The sequence below is a fragment of the Cibotium barometz genome, chromosome 26, assembly GCF_041138505.1.
Source record: "Cibotium barometz isolate CiBa-2024 chromosome 26, ASM4113850v1, whole genome shotgun sequence".
NCBI classification, from domain to species: Eukaryota; Viridiplantae; Streptophyta; class Polypodiopsida; order Cyatheales; family Cibotiaceae; genus Cibotium; species Cibotium barometz.
In genome coordinates this window covers 30489641-30510601 of record NC_141071.1, presented here as the reverse complement: position 1 = coordinate 30510601, position 20961 = coordinate 30489641, and the positions used below count along the sequence as shown (strand labels likewise).

General features: G+C 44.2%; 1 protein-coding gene across 2 annotated transcripts in view; it reads left to right on the top strand.

Moving 5' to 3' along the window:
• EDA25 (CCAAT-binding factor) overlaps positions 1-20961 on the top strand; it is a 46121-nt gene that overhangs the window by 16028 nt on the left and 9132 nt on the right. Inside the window, exons 4-14 of one of the 2 annotated variants that reach the window (XM_086820499.1) lie at positions 2560-2635; positions 2793-2861; positions 2950-3030; positions 3179-3250; positions 8641-8733; positions 10059-10199; positions 10391-10474; positions 13073-13216; positions 13312-13401; positions 15542-15624; positions 15780-16199. In XM_086820499.1, the coding sequence (XP_086676625.1) occupies positions 2560-2635; positions 2793-2861; positions 2950-3030; positions 3179-3250; positions 8641-8733; positions 10059-10199; positions 10391-10474; positions 13073-13216; positions 13312-13401; positions 15542-15624; positions 15780-16199 (1353 nt within the window). The remainder of the gene's footprint in view (positions 1-2559; positions 2636-2792; positions 2862-2949; positions 3031-3178; positions 3251-8640; positions 8734-10058; positions 10200-10390; positions 10475-13072; positions 13217-13311; positions 13402-15541; positions 15625-15779; positions 16200-20961) is intronic. The other variant, XM_086820500.1, reaches the window with a different exon arrangement.

The window sequence follows — 20961 nt, the reverse complement described above, 5'->3', positions numbered from 1 at the left end:
TACACTTTTTGGTCTCATAGACCCTTTGGTGCTTTCGTAGACGATTAAGATCACTTTTTTTGTCTCTGTCTCTCTCTCCCTTTGACCAGCGATGCTTGGGGCTCTTTCTACTTGAGCTTCGCAGACATAGAGAGTCCCTTCTCAGAGAGCCTCGCCCACGAGCACTGCTTGGTCAAGCCCTTCCTAATATAGATCCCACACCGCCACGGGAGTCATCCTCACCCAAGCCGATAATTTACAGTGGGCTAGACGCTCACCATCTACCCATCAGCGTCAGTTGCAGATACGGGATATGCTCCACTGACACCGATCAACCGCTTCCGACCCAGTAGATATGTCACAGATATCTGATCTACTTGTATCACCCACGCTAGATATCCTAGATGGCCCTCTACCCACCCGCGGGGGGGGGGGGGGGGGTGGGGGGATGATCATACTAGCTCTGATGATGATGTATTTTCTTGGCAGCTATTTCTCGTCTTTCATTGGTCAGTTATATTTTCAGTTTCATTTTCATTTTCTCTTGCTTTTGTTCCATGGTGAGATATAACATGGACTATGATGTAATCTTTTGGTCTCATAGGCCCTATGGGTCTTTTGAAGACGATTAATATAACTTTCTTTCTTTCTTTCTCTCTCTCTCTCGCTTCTTGCCCCCAAGTGAAAGATTACTTCCCCTCGTTTCTAGACCATTCAACATGTTTACTTTAAAAAGTGCACTCTTGTTTAGAGAGAACATTGACATAGTAATGGAAGATGAAGCTGAGATTACATTTTTAAGTGGCCAAAAGTGATTTCTAATGACTCCATTCTGCCTGTCAACCTAGCTGCCTCTGATCAAGTGTACTGAAAAGGTGGCAGTGCTTATAAGGAGAGCCCATGGGATGCTGCCAATCTTCTGACGGGCAGACATAAGGTTACCACTTCTTCACAAGCAAGCTGCTTGGAGGGGTATAAGGCCAACCATTTTAGTCTCTCTTTAATCTTTGTAAGTATGTGACTAGCTGAAACAAGGCAGGAGGGCTGCAAAGTATGCTCGACTTATGTGGTGTGGCATGGAGGGCTTGCTGTTGTAAATGAGGCACATAACATGATAAGTGGAGTCTTTCCATCCAACTTCACTCTAGAGATGGATGATGACTGCAAAAAAGGTGCTTTACACATGCCGCTGGTTTGACTGGTAAGCAAGGTCTTAACATGGAATTATTCAGGGCGCGCTGTAGCGATGGATATTGTGTGGCTAGATAAGCCGCAGATGTGGGTTCCATGGACATTTCGGGTAGTGAAAAAGGTCCCTTCTGATGTAAGTACATGTGTTCGTGCTCTGTGTTGCCCCTCTGTGAAACCTGAAGGAATCTGTTTGCTGTCCCTTATGACCCTTGAAGAGAAATTTGTTGGTGTCTGTAGAGTCCAAAAAGGGCACATGAAATGTTCATGTTTGAACCCGATTGTCTTTGTAGAGTTTGGCTAAAATACTTGTGTTTCACCCCAATTGTACCATTGAGAATTATTGCCATGTGTGGATTTGGGCTATGACGTGAGTTGGTAATGCTATGAGGGCCCATCTTTCTCTAGGTTGTTCAGTTTATCAATAAGGGACTGTATCAAAAGCTTTGTGGAAACGTTGTTTTACTGTATTTGGCTCCCTTGATAGTGCTCATTCTGTGGGTATGTAGCGAAGTACACAGTACTGGTCTTGGTAAAATGTTATGGAATCCCTGATTGTCTTCAGAGGCTGAATATGGTGTAGGGACCCAATCAAAAAGTAGTCTTTACAGAAAAATGAAAGAATGTTAGAAAAACCAGCATCTAGCTAACTCGTTCCTCCATGAGTGATTATATTTGGAGTCGTCTTCTTTATTCTTTGGTTGACTCTCTGGCTTTTGTACGTTCTGTTATTTTAAACAGAAGACACCTAAAAAAAAGGCAGTTTCATGTATTGGACTTTTTTAAGAATGCTGCTTAGTTAAAGGCTGTATGTTGTTTATATTAAACACTGTAAATAGTATTCTGAAAAGGTTAACCTTCCGCACCACTGAGAATGGGTCCACATGTGCTAGAGACTAGAGTTGGTGAGGGATGCCCAGGAGTCTTAGAAGGGATTTGTCAAATCACATTCAATTGAGTGGTTTTACTCTCTGTAAATCTCTCCAATCCATCTGAAGTCTTCTCATTGCATTCAATTGAGTTGATGGGCAAGATGGGCAGCAAGCTGTTGTGTGAAAGGCAATGTGGGCATCAGATGTGCATTTAAGGCAAGCGGGTAGCCTGCAAGGTGGGTGTACAAATTCAGTCAGCAGTACTGACAAAATAGAAGTGGAGTGTTTATGTAAGGCCAAATTTGCAATCGCCCCATGCTAGATGGATGGAGATCTGGCGCTGATGACTAAAGAAGAACTGAGGATTATATTCTATATGCATATGTAAATAGAACACACACACACACACACACACACACACACAAAAGCTTGCTTGTTCCAAAATCAAATTTTACATTAAGCTCTTGGAATCCAAAGCTGATAGTTTCATTTGGTTGGACTTGCTTTTTGCCTCTTTTAGGTATGAGCAATTTGTTGGTTCACTTGAGGAAGCGACAAAAGATCAGCTTCCTTTTTTGAAGGAGAAGGCTGTAAAGGTAACTCTTGATGAAATATTTCTCCTAGCTTACTGTGGATGAGGTTATTGCTAATGTGGGCTTGCAAAGGAGCTGCAGTTCTTGGCTTTTGCATTATGCATTTCAATGCTTTTATTCAATTTTAATTAATTGATTGAGCTGTGGTTTGCCGTTGCAGACTATCTATGAGCTTCTCAAAAGCAAACCTGAACAGGAGAGGAAGCTCCTTTCTGCCCTCGTGAACAAAGTACTAAACTGCTGCCTTTTCACTGAAAGGGATTTGGCATCAGTGCAGCTCTATACGGCTTCTTATATTTTCTCATAATGATTTGCAGCTTGGAGACCCTGAAAGGAAAATTGCTTCAAATGCTGGCTATTATCTTTCTTGCCTTTTAACTGCACACCCGAACATGAAGGTATTCACCCAGCTATTATGGGTAGGGGGCTAGCCTGTTTCGGTTTTCCTATGGATGCAATGTGACTGTATGATGATGGTTGTCTTAGTTGGTGTGTGAAAGTGTGCATTTATGCTGGGTTAAATTGATGGCTAGAACATTCTTCCAGATGGTGGTGGTTGAGGAGGTGGATTCTTTTCTTTTTCGACCTCATTTGGGGTTACGGTCGAGATATCAGGCGGTATATTCTCTCAACTCCTTTAAGAAGCTTGCTTGACTCAGATGGTAGTTTACATAATGGATCTGGTTACGTATGCTTTAATTTTGACTCTTGCTTAAGAAATTGCCTGTGATTTTGGCATGCAACTCATGGGAGTACTCGCCAAGCTTGAGACCATCCATTCATCATGCATAGTATAGACTGTTTGCCACCATAAAATGCATGTACTTGAGCTGCTATACTAAATTCTGATAAAAACAAGTGACATTTGGCCAAAGATTTAAATTTTCATCTACTCATAGATGAGGCCTCATATCAAGCATTTTTACACCCACATTACACCACCTGCCCTCTTTCTTACTTCCGAACTCAAGTGCCAACCGAACGCTATCTCCAATAGGCCCTGCAGCACGTGGTCCACTGACTACATCTTTGACCATCCACACCTCACCGAATGTGGCGTAGTTCCTTCACCACCCAAGCTTGGTGACATGAGGCCGTGGTCACGCGGTCATCAAATTAGGAAGAGGGGTATGTTAACCACTTCAATGGTTCGCATAGGTTTGCCCCCCTGTCCTATCGTAAGGCACTTTGCCCATCTAGCCGAAGCTTATTTCATTCAAGCAGGAGTATTTGCTTTTATTACTTTGGATAACTTTTTTACAATCTAGACTTTATCATGAACTTACTGACGAAGGTTGACTGTGGAATGCCAAACGCAACGATGAAGAAGACCAAATGTCGGCTGAACCATCATGCGGTCTGAAGGCATTGTGGAAGCCACTTCTGGAGCCAATATGCACACCCAGATCTGCCGTAAGAATGTGGGGATGGCTGAATGCTGAGGATGACTTCTGGCTGCCTTGGACTGTAGCACCCTGAGGGTACTCAGCTGAAGATATGCATGCACAAGCCCTGGGACGTAGGCTCACATGGTAACTGCTTTGTTCGCTGCTGAATTATGCAAGAGTAAGATGATTCCATGAATGGGACTGAGGGTGGCTTATATATGCACACCTACCACAAGTCCGCTATCTGTAGGCTGTTGACCTATTGATTCTTGCCCACGACAGGCTGAAGAAATGTTTTTATGCAAGCGCTTTCATACATGTGGCTGGAGGCCTATTTTGCTGGCCGATTGGTCTCTCCTATGCTGGCAGACTGGGCCTAAGGCTCATGGCTGGCCCTTTGTGGCTCTTGGGCAACCCATATTGGAGCTGACGTAAGGTTGGCCCTAAGGCCTATGATGCCTAATGCTTCTACATGCTTGTTTCTCGTCAAAGTATCATCTTTCATTGGGTAAAACTTGCATTGAAGCAGACCAAAGCGTGTGGCTGTAGTAGACGACAACAGTGGGCAGAGCTGTTGTTTATTGGCATCGACAATATAGGTAGCTGCAACAGACGACTTGCAGCAGCAACTCGCAGAAGTCTTCGAAGGCATCAATAGCACCAACAACATCAAGTTTGGAAGAAGGCACTTGTAGAGTCGAGAGTCGGGTGGTGGCATTGACAGAAACAACATTGACAGGAGGTTGTTATGATACCATTTGATGGTTATGGGTTGATTGGTGAGCTAGGGTGGTTGATGGAGAGCCATGGTGGTGATAGAGAGAGAAAGAGGCAATACTCAGAAGATAGATGTGTTGCATGACTCAATTAGATTGATTGATGTGATAGTTGGGAGCTTCACCAAGTACAATGCTTTTATAGCCTTAGAGGCTCCTGTGAGTGACATCATAGGTTATGTCAAACATGTATATAATCTCAAGATACATAGTCTTGTGGGTTGACTACCATGACTATATAACATGCACGTTCCTAAAAGGTGAATTTGGGCATGTTCCTAGATTCATCTAGGTATATAATCTCAAGATACTTTTCGTTATTGTCATAAACTTGGCTAATGCATTGGTCAAACCAAAAGGCGTAACTCTGGACTCAAAATGCCTATACAAGTTCTTAAAGCCATTTTGGGTACATCCTTATTGGATGATGTGCAATGTGATGATTTATCTTCAAAAAATACTCAGCTCCTTGAAGTTAATTAAAGAGCCCATTGAGTTGAGGCATACTCAACCTAGCATCCTAGGTCTTGCATGCCCATGGTAGCCCTCATGCCTACTGCGTGGATACCTCAATAAATCATAAGTGTTAGTGTTTCCAAGGTCACTATAATAACTTGGCTATAATTGGCCCTTGCTTTATTTATAAGCTTCTTTATAAGCTTATAGCCATTATTAGTCCTAAGCTATTAATTATAAGCTCTTAGCCAATCTAGACCTTATCCTGCTAGCATCCTTAGCCCATGTGTGAACCCTCTAGATCCCCATGCCCTAGGTAAGCCCTAATTCTAACCTGGTTAGTCCACATCTATAGCCCTAATCCTAGGCTTGCTCGGATGTAACATACTTCCCTCATCCTGTTCAATTCACGGCCTTGTGAATGTATAAGGAGACAAGGCAATGTAAGCGAATCCCCGAATCCGAACATCGGTCAATAGCATCTACTCAAGTCTACAACCTCTTACCTAAGTGAGTGTAAGACTCCTCTTGTAGACCTTGCTCTACAAAGATCCAATTGCTTATTGTCAATCCAACTCTCATCCAAGAGTTGAATACCAATAGGACATCTGGATTTAAAATGCAATAAGCTCTACCATACCAACCCTAGCACAGACCTATAGCACAACTCAACCATTATACCAAATGGAATCTTGCATTTGTTATCATGAAACACTAGTATACTTAATCCACAAACAAGTCCTAGTGTCATGCACTTTCAGTACAATATTCTAACCACAAGATCTCCCCTGTCCAATCCTCATCTAAGATTGAACAGAGATTGTGTTTTCACACATAACTAGTAGATACTCACGTCTACTTTATGGCAAGCATAAAACTCCCCATCAATTTTTGTGTATGTCCCACGTCCTCAAACAGCCTAAAGATAACATATTAGTTCGTGGAACCGAAAAGCTACAACCCTTGCAAGAAATATGATCTAAGACAATGGTGTGCACGGAAGTAATTTTACCTTTAGCCTCGCTTGCACGGGCTCCCTCCGACTTTGACTTGCCCCTCGATTGTGGGCAGCTCGTCCTCATGTGCCGTGCCCTTGTTGACCACAAGTGAAGCACTAACTCTTCTTAGTGTATTGAAGTGTTTGTTCGGCCTTCTTTGATTTCTTCTAATTGGGGTCTCCCAAAGTCTATGATTGACTTTGGGTCTCTACTAGAGGCCATGAAGTCTTCCCATGCTTAAACTCTTGTTTATGCTTGGATCCTGCTGGGTCTGCCAAAGAGGATTGTTGGGGTTTCTTTGGCTATTGTTTCGCCCACGGTCTCATCATAAATCTTAGCATATCGGATGGCGATCATCCAATGTTTTGCTCCGATTGTTCCTAATATGGAGCTGATATCTATCAGGCAATCCATCTACAAAGAAATCCAAAATGGTGATAGGATCCATGTGAGTTGCCCAAGCTTGCAACTCTCTAAATTTATGTAGATAGGTGCCGAAAGGCGTATTCTTCTTTCCAAGCTTTCAAACTGGGCACTATGTCGTACTCATCCACATTCTGCAAGAACTCTTCTCGGAAAACTTTCTCAAAATCTACCTATGTTGTGGGGTTCACGTGTAAGTCTTTTCACCAAGTAAGGGCCTTTTCTGTCAGGAACCCCTGCACCATTTGTATCTTCTTGTCCTCGGGGAAAGGATGTAAATTTGTACCCCACGTGTGGAGCATGAATCAAGTGTCTCTTGAGTCCTCTGCTTTTTGTCCCCCTTATAGGGCTGTGGAGTAAAATAAAGTGCTACCAATGTTGTCCCAGCTCCCCATGTAGTTACCAAACTTGCCAATGTTGCTTGCATAACAAGAATGGTGTTGGTAAGGTTCAAAATCTGCTGCTCAAGCTAGGCCATCCTATGTAAAAATTTTGCGAACACATGGCTGAATTTATGGTTGCCTAGAGTGGGTTGTAATTTGGCATTTGTATGTGGATAATCCGGGTTCTTGTGACTGGGAGTCCTTAAAGCTTGTACTATTGAAATACTTCATGGAAATAAAGAATCCTGCCCTGGGGGTGGGGGGGGTCGATCCATTCCGGCCCGAGTGAGGTTTCCATTTTGAGCTTTCATGTTGATGCGGTCAATGGTACTATTCAAACTAGAAAAAGAGTGGCGTACTTTAACATACCCTATGTTATTCAAGCTTGATTGGCATTGTTAATGGGTATTAAATGACTTATGGGAACGAATAGCGTGGGCTAGTTTGAAAGGGCTTATTTATTGTGTGCGCTTTCTTGCTTTATTTGTAGCCCAATATGTTAATTTTGGGGCTCATAAGTGATCATCCCTCATAGGGAGGATTCCTTAAGGATCAAGACCCAAGTGATACCTTGGCCATGGATCTAGCGACACACTTGGACAGTGGGCTCTGATGCTATGGGACACCAGAGCGACGAGCATGGCCGGGGTGTCAGTCTAGCCTCTAGCTTGAGGGTGCTTTGGATGGAGCTATGGTTGTATACCTATGTGGTTTGTGTGTGCGCGTGTGTGGTGTGCCAGAGCTCCTCAGGGAGATAAGAGGACTGTTTCATGCTCGACCAGCTTTCTAGCCTACATGACCTGCATGGCCATTGGCGAGGCATGTCTGGTCTCTACCCATGCGTGGCTGGCCTGCGCTTAGACGTTTCTGGCCTGAGGCCGCTCTATTGAGACTCCCGCCCAGGCCTGCCTAGCCTGTCAGGTTACATGCTTGGCCTACCCTACTTGTCAAGCAATGTCCAAATGGGTGCCATACATTTGTTCACAACTCAACTCCAAGTGGGGATACAGAATTGTGTGGTGGGATTCACGAGCGGGAGAGTGTGTGGATTTACCCAAGCCTACTTTAATGGCATTTGTCTGAAATGTCCCCAGGCTGGGGCTCACAACAGGGCACAATGCATGTCTCTGTCAGGATTAGAGACCGATGTTTGGTGCTTTGCACTTGGCCTTATAGTCTGCTATGCATTTGTACACGCCTCAATTCCAAAAGGGTTACAAAACTGTGCGAGATTCACAAATGGGAGACTGCGTGGACTTAACCCAAGCCTACCTTGATGGCATTGTCCTGAAATGTCCCTGGACCAGGGCTCACAACGGGGCACTATGCACATCCCTAACCCAAAACTGACCTATAACTAGGAATAGTATGCCTGTCTGGCACCCAAGTATGTGGTGCACATGACACACTCACTATCTCGGGGTCTTGCATTGGAGGGTCTTGAATAAAGGGTTGTTCTGCACACATGATTTACATATTGAAAACTTGAAGTTGGAGTGAGTGATGGTCATAGAAAGTTTTTATTCTCATGAGAATTCATAGGGGAGTTTACCAGTTGACTGATATATCGATTGCCTGTGGCAGGTGGTGTTCTTGAATCAAATTGTGCTGAGCAATAGAGAAGATGGACCCAAGCTTGCTAAACGATTGATCGATATTTACTTTTCACTCTTCAAGGTCTGCATTTCTGCCTTTTTGGACTTTGGAAACCTTGTCTGATTACTATGTGCCATTATATGTAAATTAATTGTGTCTACAATTACTAATGCAAGAGCTACTACATCATGCAAGACTTGTGTATGATTCCTAATTTAACAATGTACTTGTTAGGGCTTTAGGCCATCAAGCGCAGCAAGCTTTGGAGCTGTGGCTTAGCATCCATAGAAGGGCCTTCATACTAAGGGAGCTCCTTTGTTTGGCAATTATTCTTACATGACTTTATAGTTTGACCTGGACACAAACTGAGACCTTTATTCTTCTTTTCTGTTTTCTCCATCCATATGCTTCACTTGTGACTTTTTTTCCTTGGCTTCCACGGCCCAGTTTCCCCCAGTTTTGCTCCCCCTAACCCCTCCATCCTACTTACCAAAAGAAAATAGGTTGTGAGTGTGGTTCTGTGAGCAGTAGAGACCTCATGGAAAATTATTGGCTGAGTAAATGGGAACACGGAAGTGGGGTCTCTCCAGGACCAGTCACTGGGGCCCCATCAAAGACGAGACAAATGCCAGCTCTCCCAAATCCACGGGCGCCACGAGGGGTCACTTGCAATTGTGTCTTGAGAAGGGTCAATGTGCCAATTGTGGTCATGGAAGCCAAGGATCTGGACCCACCGATTCCAAGCGCTACAAACTATAAGGAGGTTTATCTCCCAAAGTGAAAAAGCTTCATGTGTGCCAGTAGCAAAGAAGGACGTGCACAGTCCAACAGTTTGTATTGGTATTGTTGCTGTGTAACATCCTTCCCAAAAGGCTGGCATGCTTGCCTGTGCCAACCATGTGCTAGCCGTCTTGCTCCAGCAAGATAGAGAGGCAGCCCCACAGGTGGGGGATAGAGGGTCGAGGCAAGGGACACGGTCCATGAGGAGGTCCATAAGGAGGATGACGCGTTATGACCCTGCACACATGAGGTTCTTCTGCTGCCTACTTTATTGTACACACAGGGTCTATGTAGTACATTGACCTTGTCTATCCTCTTGGCAGCTAGTCTTTTACTTTTTTCATCATGTCTCGACATCCAGGTTACTCATGGATCACATGTAACAGCTTTTTGGTATCATAGACTGTTCGGGTCTTTCCTAGACGTTAATATCAGCCAATGGACTTTCCTTGGTTGTTGACATGCCTATAGAATGGGGTCCCTTAGGATGAGGGCATCATAATGTGGCGAGATTGTTGGATGAACCTTGTGTATCCACGTCCGTGTCTTCCATTAAAAAAAAAAAACTTAGACATGTTAAGTAAGGTGATTTGTTTCAATAAATGCATTTTTTTTTCAAATTACAGGTCATAACCACTGGTGAATCAAGGAATTACCAAGAGAAGGATAGAAGCAAAGGGGCAAGGAAAAAAAATCTTCATAAATGGGAGGCTGAAGATGATGCTGCAGTTGAGATTGATTCTCGTTTATTATCGGCACTTCTAACTGTAGGGCAGAGTTATCCCCTGCAAAGAATTTTCAGGAAATTAAAGTTGCGGCAATTCGTGCCTTCCCCCCCCCCCCCTCACAGTTCCGAATATTTGAGTTTTCAGCTATTGAACATGTCTAGATCGTTTCTTAATGATCTAGATTATGCACTTCTCTTGGTTTGTAATCTGGTGCTCATCGGTGATTGCAGGGTGTGAACAGGGCTTTCCCGTATGTGGCAGCTCACGATGTGGATACGCTTATAGAAGAGCATACTCCTGTCCTCTTTCGTTTGGTAAACTTTTGAATCCCTAAATTTCCATTAATTTATTCACATACTGGAAACACATATTACATAGAAACATTTCTAAATGTAGCCAACCAGCCCGATATTGAAATGGCATATCCCGACTCCCCAACCAACCATATCTACCATCTTTATTCCGTGCTAAGCACCCAGGCTATTTAAAGACAATGAATGGTACGGGAAAAATCATGAGGGCCTACATTTCGAACTATTCCTTCAAGGTGTAAGACCTTCTCATTTATCCTAGCGCGAGTATCACCAAGTTTGGATTTTGGAGGCAGATATTTCCAAGGCAGCATTTTGGACAGAACTCATCCACTACGAGTTTCTGGTCACACATTTTGCTTTGATCAATGCACTCACAACATTCATTTGTATAAACGCTGATACACATTTTTAAATCTTCTATTGGACGATGCAATTTCATACTTTTGGATGATATTTGGGCTTTCTCAACTCTAGAGAAGAGTAGCATGAGCTGGATGTACAGAAGGTCCTCCAGTTATTATGTGACGTATTCCAACTATAAAAAGTCAAAGTTCTTTATCAATGATGTCCACTACCTTACCTATAATTAGATCAGAGGGTATCTGTGTGGATTTCAAAAAGGTTTAGGAGATGCTTAAATGGGACATGCTAGTCTTGGCTTATGATATCATGTCTTTCATTGGGAATGTCAGGCCTACCAATCACACATATACAAACCTCCCGTTACTTAGTATCTTTGACATTATTACTAAAGAGTGTCAAGACACGAAGGTAACAAGCCAATGAGGTGATAGCTCAATTGGTAAAGGTGTTTGTCTAGGACTAGGAGGTCTTGGGTTCAAAACCCCACAAGGTGCTTCCTTAGTGGCAGTGCCCTACAAGAGAATAAAAAAGCACCGAGGGGTGGTGTTAGGGTCCCCTGACCCCAGATTAGGCCCAACCAACCATGTGTTATTATTAGGTACGTAACATGAATTATGCAAGAGAGAGACATGGAGTGGAGAAAGAGAGTGAGTACACAGTATTGGGTCCCAATAACCCTCAGAAGGGCCCCCACCCCTTAGGTGTATTTGCTTGTATTGCTGTATGAGTAAATGGGCTGCCCTAGGGCTGTAAAACCTTGAAATACTAACCAGGTATGACGTGCAGAGAGCAGGTGTCTTGGGCTGAATGCTGCCTTTTGAAGCCGCCTATGTTGGACAGAAGGTATGTGCTGCATTTATGCGCCTACAAGTGCAGGCTAGAGAGAGAGAGACATTATGTATGTAGATGCCGGGTCTATCATGAGATACACGCGAGAGTTCATTGCCTCTTTAGAGTTGTTTTTGGTCCCTTCTCACAAGTGAGGCAATGTAGAGATCATAGATGTTTGGGCTTGTACTTGATGGAGCTTTGCCATCAGGGAAAAATTCTGATGTGATAGCACTCAAGGAGGCAAGATCATCATGCACCTCTCAAATCTCAATTACATACTTTTTTTTTGTCCCCGCGAGCTAGGGCCGTCACCACCTAGCTCCCCTGAACCATAGAGAGCTCACACGTCACAGCTGAGCTCGTCACCACGCACCTGAGTCGTCTCTAGAGAGAGGGCGCAGTCTCTCTAGAGGGCCAGACATCCCCGTCATCAGAGATCTAGACCCAGGAATACATTTGATGAGCTTTGACTCTCTTCATTATCTTTGGTAGATGGTTGCTTTAATGTTTTTGATATTGAGTTATTCATGGATTATATGTACTAGTTCTTAGTCTCAGAGACTCCTTGGGTCTTTTGTAGACCTTTAATACACACACTCTCTTTCTTCTTTCCAAAAAAAGGAGAAAAAAAATTAGAGACTTTTTTCATCACGTTTTTGATGTTCCTAGCCAGCCCCTAGGATATTCCTTGCATATGCCCACACGTGATTCTTTAAATCTCTTTGACACAAGTAATGTGAGAGAGGACATCAAGCGTTGCACAATGTGAGCCTTGAATCATGAGGGTTTTCAAGGAGAATTCTCTGCATAGGGATGGAAGATAATTGCATTGGCTTGCACAATGTGAGCCATGAATCATGAGGGTTTTCAAAGAGAATTCTTTGCAGATGGATAATTGCATTGCACTTGAAATTGTCATGACAAATGATGAATGTTGGTTTAGTCAATGATAAATGGTGTGGTTTGGCTTGTTTTATCTTCTTGCTAAGTTTTGTAAGGTTGAATAAGAAAACATGTAAACATGCACTACAGGTTCTGTTGACCTTATACCCTTCACTTTGTATGAAACTTTTACGAAATGTGTCATCTAGTTTCAAAACTTGTATACAGCACGTTTTAACTATCCACTTCTAAAACCCATTGCAACTATGCCATGGATATTCATAACATATGTGAGATTTGCAATGTGATCCTGTGCCATGCTCTCAAGGCCTAGTTGAAAGTGTGGGTTGCAAGTTGTCACGGACTTAAGAGACCTAGTGCTTTGTGAGTGTGATCAGTATTATGTTGTTGTGCTTTTCAGGATAAAGTTACTGAGTTTATTTTTCTAATCACTTTAAAAGTTACTGCTGATTATTATCCTTCTATTGAAAGGACCTCTCTTGCTACGTGCTCATTAAACAGGTGCATTCTAAGAGCTTTAATGTTGGTGTACAAGCACTTTTGCTTCTTTACCAGCTTCTGGCAAAAAATAATACTGTCAGTGATCGCCTTTATCGTGCCCTTTATGCAGTCCTCTTGTCACCTGGACTGTCTAAATCTACTAAGGTTTGGATTTGCAGAGTATGCTTTTTCAAACAATTACCAGTTCCTTTTCCTGAATCTACATTTGAAAAATGTAACTTTTTGGTGCTTCTTAATAGGTGGAGATGTTTCTTGGTCTTGTATTCAAAGCTATCAAAGCAGATATCAATTCAAAAAGAATGGCTGCATTTTTGAAGCGTTTGATGCAGGTAAAGGAGCAACTTAAATGTTGTATAATGCTTGAATGCAGATACAGACGGAATGTTTCTTTTTTCCAAGAAAAGATTCTTCATTAGTCATAAAGGAGAAATGTCTGCAGAAAGTGAACTACGAAAAACAGACCCATGAGAGCCTACCGTGTACATCCCTGCTAAGAGGTAAAATGAAGAAAAAACAAGAAGGGGGGGAGGGCAGCGGGGATGGGGTGGGGTGGGCGGGCTCTTTCTCTGGCCGGCCACTCTTGGAGGGAGACTACATCAGGGGAGGGGGAGGAAAAAGGCACACTGGGAGCCTGCAGGGCCAAATCGGTCCATTGCCCTCTCTAGTGAGGAAGGCAACCCTTTGCCTGCTACATCTGCTCTGAGTCGCCTGTGAGGTGCTCCCAACGTCCTTGTAGAGTGTGGATGATGTCTAGCCAAAGGGAACGGATCACCGCCGCCGGGGGTTTGGAGGCCGCCAATGGCCTCTCTGCATCTCGCCCACCTCGTAGTGTAGGGTTCCTCCTTCGTAGCCCATGCAATCATGCTGCATGTGATGAAACAAAGGGTGCTCGACACGGATGTGAAATGCCCAAGGATCCTCCATCAAACCTACTAGACCTTTGGGTAATCCCAAAGGCAATGTCGTTGAGTCTCCTCGTGGGCACTTCAGTGGTTGCACAGGGAGGGTCGGCCTGTGATGGCGTGCCAACTGGCAGGCTGCGGTGTGCCAAAAGCCAAAGGAAGAGCGTAACCCTCTGAGAATGAAAGCTATCCCAGTGCCTGTGTGCCAATAGTCTGCAAGGCAACCATGAAGTATGCCCAAGGCTTGCCAGTGTGTTATAGCCGTTGGGGCGCCATCTAGTATTTGTAAGAGAATGCGCCAACCGAGATGAACAGAGTATTGGAAGAAGGGGATGCTGGGAGCCTCCGGTTGGCAGGTCAGGTCCCACCAGTGCCACTCTCCCGAACCGCCATTGGAGGCGGATCAAGGGGTGGCTCTCCCAAAGCGGAACCCAAAACCTGAAGGCGCTCCTCGTTGCGGCAGGGGGGGTTTCAGAGGGGGGTGGGGTGGGGTTGGGTGGGGGAGGAGGGGTTGCTAGCCAGGATGCATCGTGCAGCCGAGAAGAAAATCCCTCTCCTCTTGGCGGGAGATTGTGGACTATCAACTTGCCTGGAAGGGCTTTGCTCTGTGAAGCGGGATCAATAATGCCTAATCCCCCTCTTGAGCTGGTTGGCCAATCACATGCCAAGCCACCTTGGCCCTAGCAGCATGCCCATTGCTGCCAGACCACAATAAGTTACGGATAAGCCTCTGATGAACCCTGTCAATACATCAGCAGGAGAAGGCCCAACATGAAGCAATGTACCACATGGTAGCCAGCAAACCCTGAAACCGCACCACTTGTGATAGTTGATATTTGCACCAGAAGCAAGGTGAAAAAGCTCAATAGCATCTACAAAACGCCAGAGATTTCCATCGGAGCCAGATAGGTAAGTGATAGTGTTGTCATCTGTGAACCCTGCATCCAGGAGCTTGTCCAAAGAATGGAAGGGGAGGCTGAGACTTGGAGGACCGTGTCTTGCGTGTACAGGAAGCTACTCATGGCGTTTGCCATGAAGAGGAAAAGAAAGGGTGCCAAACACCGAGAGCGAGAGATGGAAAAGCGCTCCCCGTGGGTGCCATGAATGAGGATGTGGCTTATGCTAGGCATCCTGTCCTCTCAGCAAAGAAGAGACAGATGGAATGCTTATTGGGGGTTATTTTGATAAACGATCCCCATGGCGATTCATGAATGGTCTTGGCTACAGTTTTTTTGTTTTTAAAAATGCACCAAGTACCATGGATTCTCGATTCAAGATCTGTGGTGCACAGCTACATTAGGTTGCCACTGCCATTGAGTATTCACAATCTGCCAGGACCTATTGTGTATCGGGGTGGGGAGGATAAGCTACCCATCAAGGGTGAGGGCAGCGAGATAAGGCAGCTGAGAAAACAGATTAAAACTGATCTATTCTTTTGAAAAGTGATTGAAGATGTGCCCCCGCCTATGTTAGTCCTGTGCTTTGATAAAAGGGTACCTTTTTACAGGTGGTCTGAACGGTTTGCAAAATTTATCATGTGTTGCCTGACTGTGACTGGCAATTGCAGGTAGCGTTACAGGGGGCTCCCCAGTTTGCATGTGGTTGTCTTCTACTTTTGTCAGAGGTTCTCAAGTCAAGACCCACACTTTGGTAATGTGCTTATCTTAAGTGGCTTTGGACAATGATAAATCAGATTAATCAAACTTCAAGGATGCTTAGCTAGATAGTGACATGTTTGCTAGTGGCACTGAAAGGAAAGTTGTTTGCAAGAACTAATGCTGATTGCGATCTCCATACTTCTATAGGTATGCAGTCACCCAGCCTGAAGATGGAGACGATGAAATCGAGCACTTTGAGGACTTTGCAGAGGAGAACACAACAAAGGATGATACAATCCTTTCCAGCCAGCAGGTGCTTGGTGCAAATCATACTGCCTCCAACACTGCTGTTAGCAAAGAATTGACTGAAGAATCTGAATATAGCTCTGAAAGTGATGAACTGAACTGCATGGTTTCTGAGCTTGATGACGAGGATGACAGCATCAGTGCAGATGAAGAGGAAATAAGTGCAAAAGGAAAAGTTACAGAAAAGATTCAAAAGGATAGTTCTAGAGTTTTTGTGCCAGGGACTACACTGGCAATGCCTTCATTGGATGCTTCGAGCTGCAGAGTGCAGTGGCCTAAAGAGGGCTACTACAGCTCTCGCCATCGGGACCCTTCCTTCTGGTATGTTTTCATTAGTGTTGCCTGATAGGCTGAAATGTTTTTTATGGGAAGTTGTTCAAAGTACCTGTTGTTGTGTTTCTAGTTGGTTGTTTTCTGTGGTCTTCTTTATTACTCTCTCTCTCTCTCTCTCTCTCTCTCTCTCTCTCTCTCTCTCTCCCAATTTCTCCCCATTTTCTAGAGTCGGGAATAACCCAAATTTCTCCAAGCCTCTTAATTTCCCCCAATCTCTCAAAACAACACCCCCCCCCTCCCCCCCCGCTGCCCCCTCCCTTTCAATTCCTTCCAAGTCTCCCAATTCTCTATTTTTTTTGTTTTGTTTTTTTTGAAATTTCTCCTTTTTATGTTGTATAGTTTTTATCATATCTTAAAAAAGGAAAAAAAAGTGAACGTACTTAAAGTACTTATCTTGATGTGTACTTTGCGTACTCGTTCTATACACATACACCGTACCGCACAGTACCCAAAGTACTCAATCACCTTGCCCTGTCGTGTGGGAAGCAGCAAGTGAGACGGCTTGAAGAGGGTCATTTAGTCATGCTATTATCTATAATGAGTCCATGTGTAGCTCCAAGCTCTAGGAGAGATGCCAAAAGAAGTGACATGGCCTGTATCCTATGATATCCTTTGTACTCCCATGTCCCCTGGATCAAGCTTTGCAACAAAATAGGGTCCTTCAAATCAAAAAGCTGCACCTGTTGACTCTCTGTCCATGCGCTGAAGTCACCTGAGAGGAGGATGTCAGAGTGTTGAGAGGGGCAAAAGGGTAGTCAGCTGAGATGTGCGTGTCGAGGGAAGGGTAGACCGTAGAAGTATGGAGTGTGGCGAGATGGCAGTAGAGCTGATCCTGGTACACGTTATCAAGGTCATGATAGAAATGCACACGAGTATGATAAAAAGGGGGATTGATAGATGGTTGTTGTATGGGAAAAATTCCAGAAATGGAGAAGGCCAGCTAACTGTGGTCAGCCCCGGGGGTGCATTGGGGTGTTACGTACCCAACACTAACCCTTGGTGTTAGGGACTAATCGAGCTGTGCTAGGGAGCTTGGGATAAGGAAAAGCACGCGGATTCAGGTGGCTAAGATTCAGATTTAATAAGTCCAAGGTTATTGGCTATTTATGATTGGAATGTTATTTATAGTAGCAACAAGTGAGTCTTGGGTTATTATTGATCAGTGTGGTCTCGATCTGGACCAAGAGGCTTACTCTTGCCATGGACATGTTGGTCTTGCCGGGGGTCCCTTAGAGTAGGCTCTGGTGGTATGTGATGCAAGGGTTCATTGGCTTGGCTTGTGGGAGTGGAACCTTAGCCATTGGCTCGGGGGAGGTTGCGGATGCGACCTACGGTGGTGGACCATGTTGAGCTTGCTTGCACCCGTCTATGTGTTCTAACCTTGTGTGTTTAGCTTGTGTATCAAGTGATCTTATGGAGGGAGCTTCACAAGTGGTGTCAAAGCCAACCTGATCATGAAAGGGGGAAACCCTAGTGAATTCTATGCGAGAAGAAGAAGAAGAAGAAGAAGAAGAAGAATGTATTATCGTCCTCTGGGAGCCGATAAACGGTCCATGGGACCTCCACGAAATTATTACAAAGCTGTAAGAAACAAAAAACAAAGCCTCCTCCCTTCATTGGAGGGAAATACAAAGCCTTCTCCCTTCATGGGAGTGATATGGAGCTTGTCGTATGGTCGCATTGTGCTGTAAGATAGCCATGATGTTTAAGAATCTTGGTGATATAAATGCCTACAACAGCAAGCTTGGCATGTGTGAGCAGATCCACCAAGTCATGATATCCTTCTAGAATGGTACTAAAGTCTTTTCTTATGTGGTCATATTGTGGGCATGTTAAAAGGACATGTTCCTCCGTCTCCACTGCTCCCAAAGTGCATACTTTGCATAGTCTTTTCTCTTTTGGGATATTGCTCCATGCTCCTTTTTCAATCTCGAGTGTGTGTCACCTAGTCCGGATAAGTGCAAGACCTCTCCTTGCATTGGCGGGAATAGGCATGCTTATGTATTTCTGAGCATTGTCTTCTTCACTTGAGTATGTGACCCAATAGTTTGGGTTGATGTGTGAGCCATAATATTCAAATTTAGCCCTTTTTTTTGATGATTGCCATTTACAGTGGAGTGCTTCCAATAGTGCTTGATGAAATGCCTTCTCATCTACTTCATCTGATGCTGCATTTAGATAGGACTCTACCTCCCATGTTTGAAACCAGCCGTTGATGTCATGCATCCATCCTGAAGATAGCATCTTGCTTTTGTTTGCTTTCTGAGGTCTTTTACTTGCTAGCAAAGCTTTCTTCGGTAGTCTCCCCATCTGCATGGACTTGACCTTCTTTATGTACTTCAAAACCCTTTGGAGTGCTCGAAGCTCGATGGGTCTGCTGCCTGTTTCAAGCATTAATATAGAGTAAGGTGTAGTGGTTTTGACTCCTAGATGTCTTCTGCGGAACGCCTTTTGCATCTTCTCAATGTCATTCCATGTTGATGGTGAGATACTTCCATCCCATACCTCTACTCCGTATAGCACAGTTTGTACGACATAAGCATCAAATAAGATACGTCTGATGTGCCATCTCCTCATGTTACTGTTGCTGCAATCATTCTTATAGATTCAAAAAAATGTATTACAATGTTGGAGATTACAAAAGGCACAAAGGCCGCATAAAAGCTTAATCCTATCCAATAAAGCCTTCCCTATGGAGCGCTTTATCCTAACGTAGACGTAGTGCAAGTGCCATGTCAACAAGCTTTAGGGTCACCCTTTTGGCGTGAGCATGGCACAGCACCGAATCTTGAAATAGAGAGACCAGAATTGTTTCTGACGCCTCTTGAAGGGCCTCGAGTGCCGTACTCTGGACCTGAGTGACCCTGTCATCACTGTACTTGTCGATGACTTCTTTTACAAGTCTTGCAAAAGGGGCCTTCACCATGATGGGGTCTGTGCTCTTTTGGTACTTTCTGATTTCTCACAGAGCCACGGTCCCCGGTTTCCATCTTTTCTTCTTTTTGGCTACAGGGGGTGGTGGTGGATGCGACCTCTCTTCCCATGGTTGTCTATCATTTCTAAATTTTTTCATTTCTAAATTTTTTCATTTCTAAATTTTTTTCGCCTTTCTTGTTCGGCTGGATCTAAAGTTTGTCTTCTTTTACTTGCTTGTGCCTTCTTCTTTTCTTGTTCTTGTTTTAATCTACGTTCTTCTTGGATTCTTTGTTGCTCCTCCTGCTTCCGTCTTTCCCTCTCCCTTTGCTCCTCCTGCTCCCGTCTTTCCCTCTCCCTTTGCTCCTCTTCTTGTCGTCATTCCTCCTCTTCCATCTCCACCTCTCGCTGCCTGTTTGCACGTTCCTTGTTTCTCTTGATACAAATCTTTATTCTTTGTTTTTTAGGTGGAGGCTGGGGCTGACGTCTCTCAAGTTCCTCATGTAGTGTTTGTGCTAAGAGCCTATCCTGCTCCTCACGACGGCTTATTTCCTCTGCTTCATAGAAGTCAGCAGCTTGTTGATACTGCTCTTGCTCAGTACAGAGAAGTGCTTACTGGTCTTCTTCAAATGCGACCCTTAGCTCCTCTTCTAGCTGCTGAGAGAGTAGGGCTTGCTCTTGCTCTCTTCTTCTATGCGCCTCCTCATCAATCTAGCATTGTTGCTCTTCTAGCACACGTTGCTGCTGCTCAGCCTCTGAGAGAGATCGGGGGAATGGTGTACGCGTGGCTCTAAATGAGCCGGTGTCTCCAGGCTGCTTGGACACATCCTCAATATTGTCCCGTCTTGAAAACACATCAGGCTGTACACCTTCCTGTTGTGTCTCTACCTCTCTGTCCATGCTTGTATGCTTCTTTTTGATGCGTTTTTGCACTTGTTGAAATGCCTGTGCCGCGGCGACTGCCTTTATTAAATTGTGTGCACCAGACGGTACGTTTGGATTCTCAGTGTTGCGTGCAGTGTGCTTAGTTCTAGCCATCCATTGACTTACACGCAAGGTAGGATCAAAACGTACGTACGGATCCAATCTGCACCATACATCCGTACCGTACGGGGATTCATACTTTTTTTTTTTGGGTTTTTTGTTTTTTGTTTTTGTGGTGGGATTTCGCCTGCGATAAACTTTTCGCCGTTTTGTTGTGTTTTGTTCTAAACTTTGTGCCTTCTGTGCGGCGTGCCTACGTCTTGCGTCTGGACTCTGGAGGCCGTACGACCTCAACCTTCCGTATGTATTTTTACCAATGGTACGTATTTTTGCGTACCTTAAAATTTTTTCTCGTACCAAACAACGTACAGTACTTACGGATCCGTACAGTACATAACGTTTGGTACCACCTTGCGTACACGAGTGAATGAATGTGAAAAGATACTTTTAAAACTGACTTTTATAGGTTTATATAGTTTTTGAAAAAACTTATTGAAAAAAAAAATTATCGCTAGAAATTAAAAAAAAAAGCTTTGACTTAAAAAAGGCTAGAATTTTTTAATATGGAACCCATTTTCGACCGATACGCCTACGCACACCAAACTACTCACGCATCCCATGCATGTCACTTGATGCTCGCCATGCAATTGCTCGTTGCAGATTGACATTTTTTACAACCGTTCGTAGTAATGACACCTGCCCTTTTGGTTTCTGTCGGCGTCGACCTCCCAAACTGCGATAAAACCAATTAAACATCTCATGCAAGGCATTGCTTTTTTCCTTACCACCTCCACCATGTCGCGTGTTCTTAAAGTATGCTGCCTTAGCTAGATAATGAGAGCGCTCCATTCCT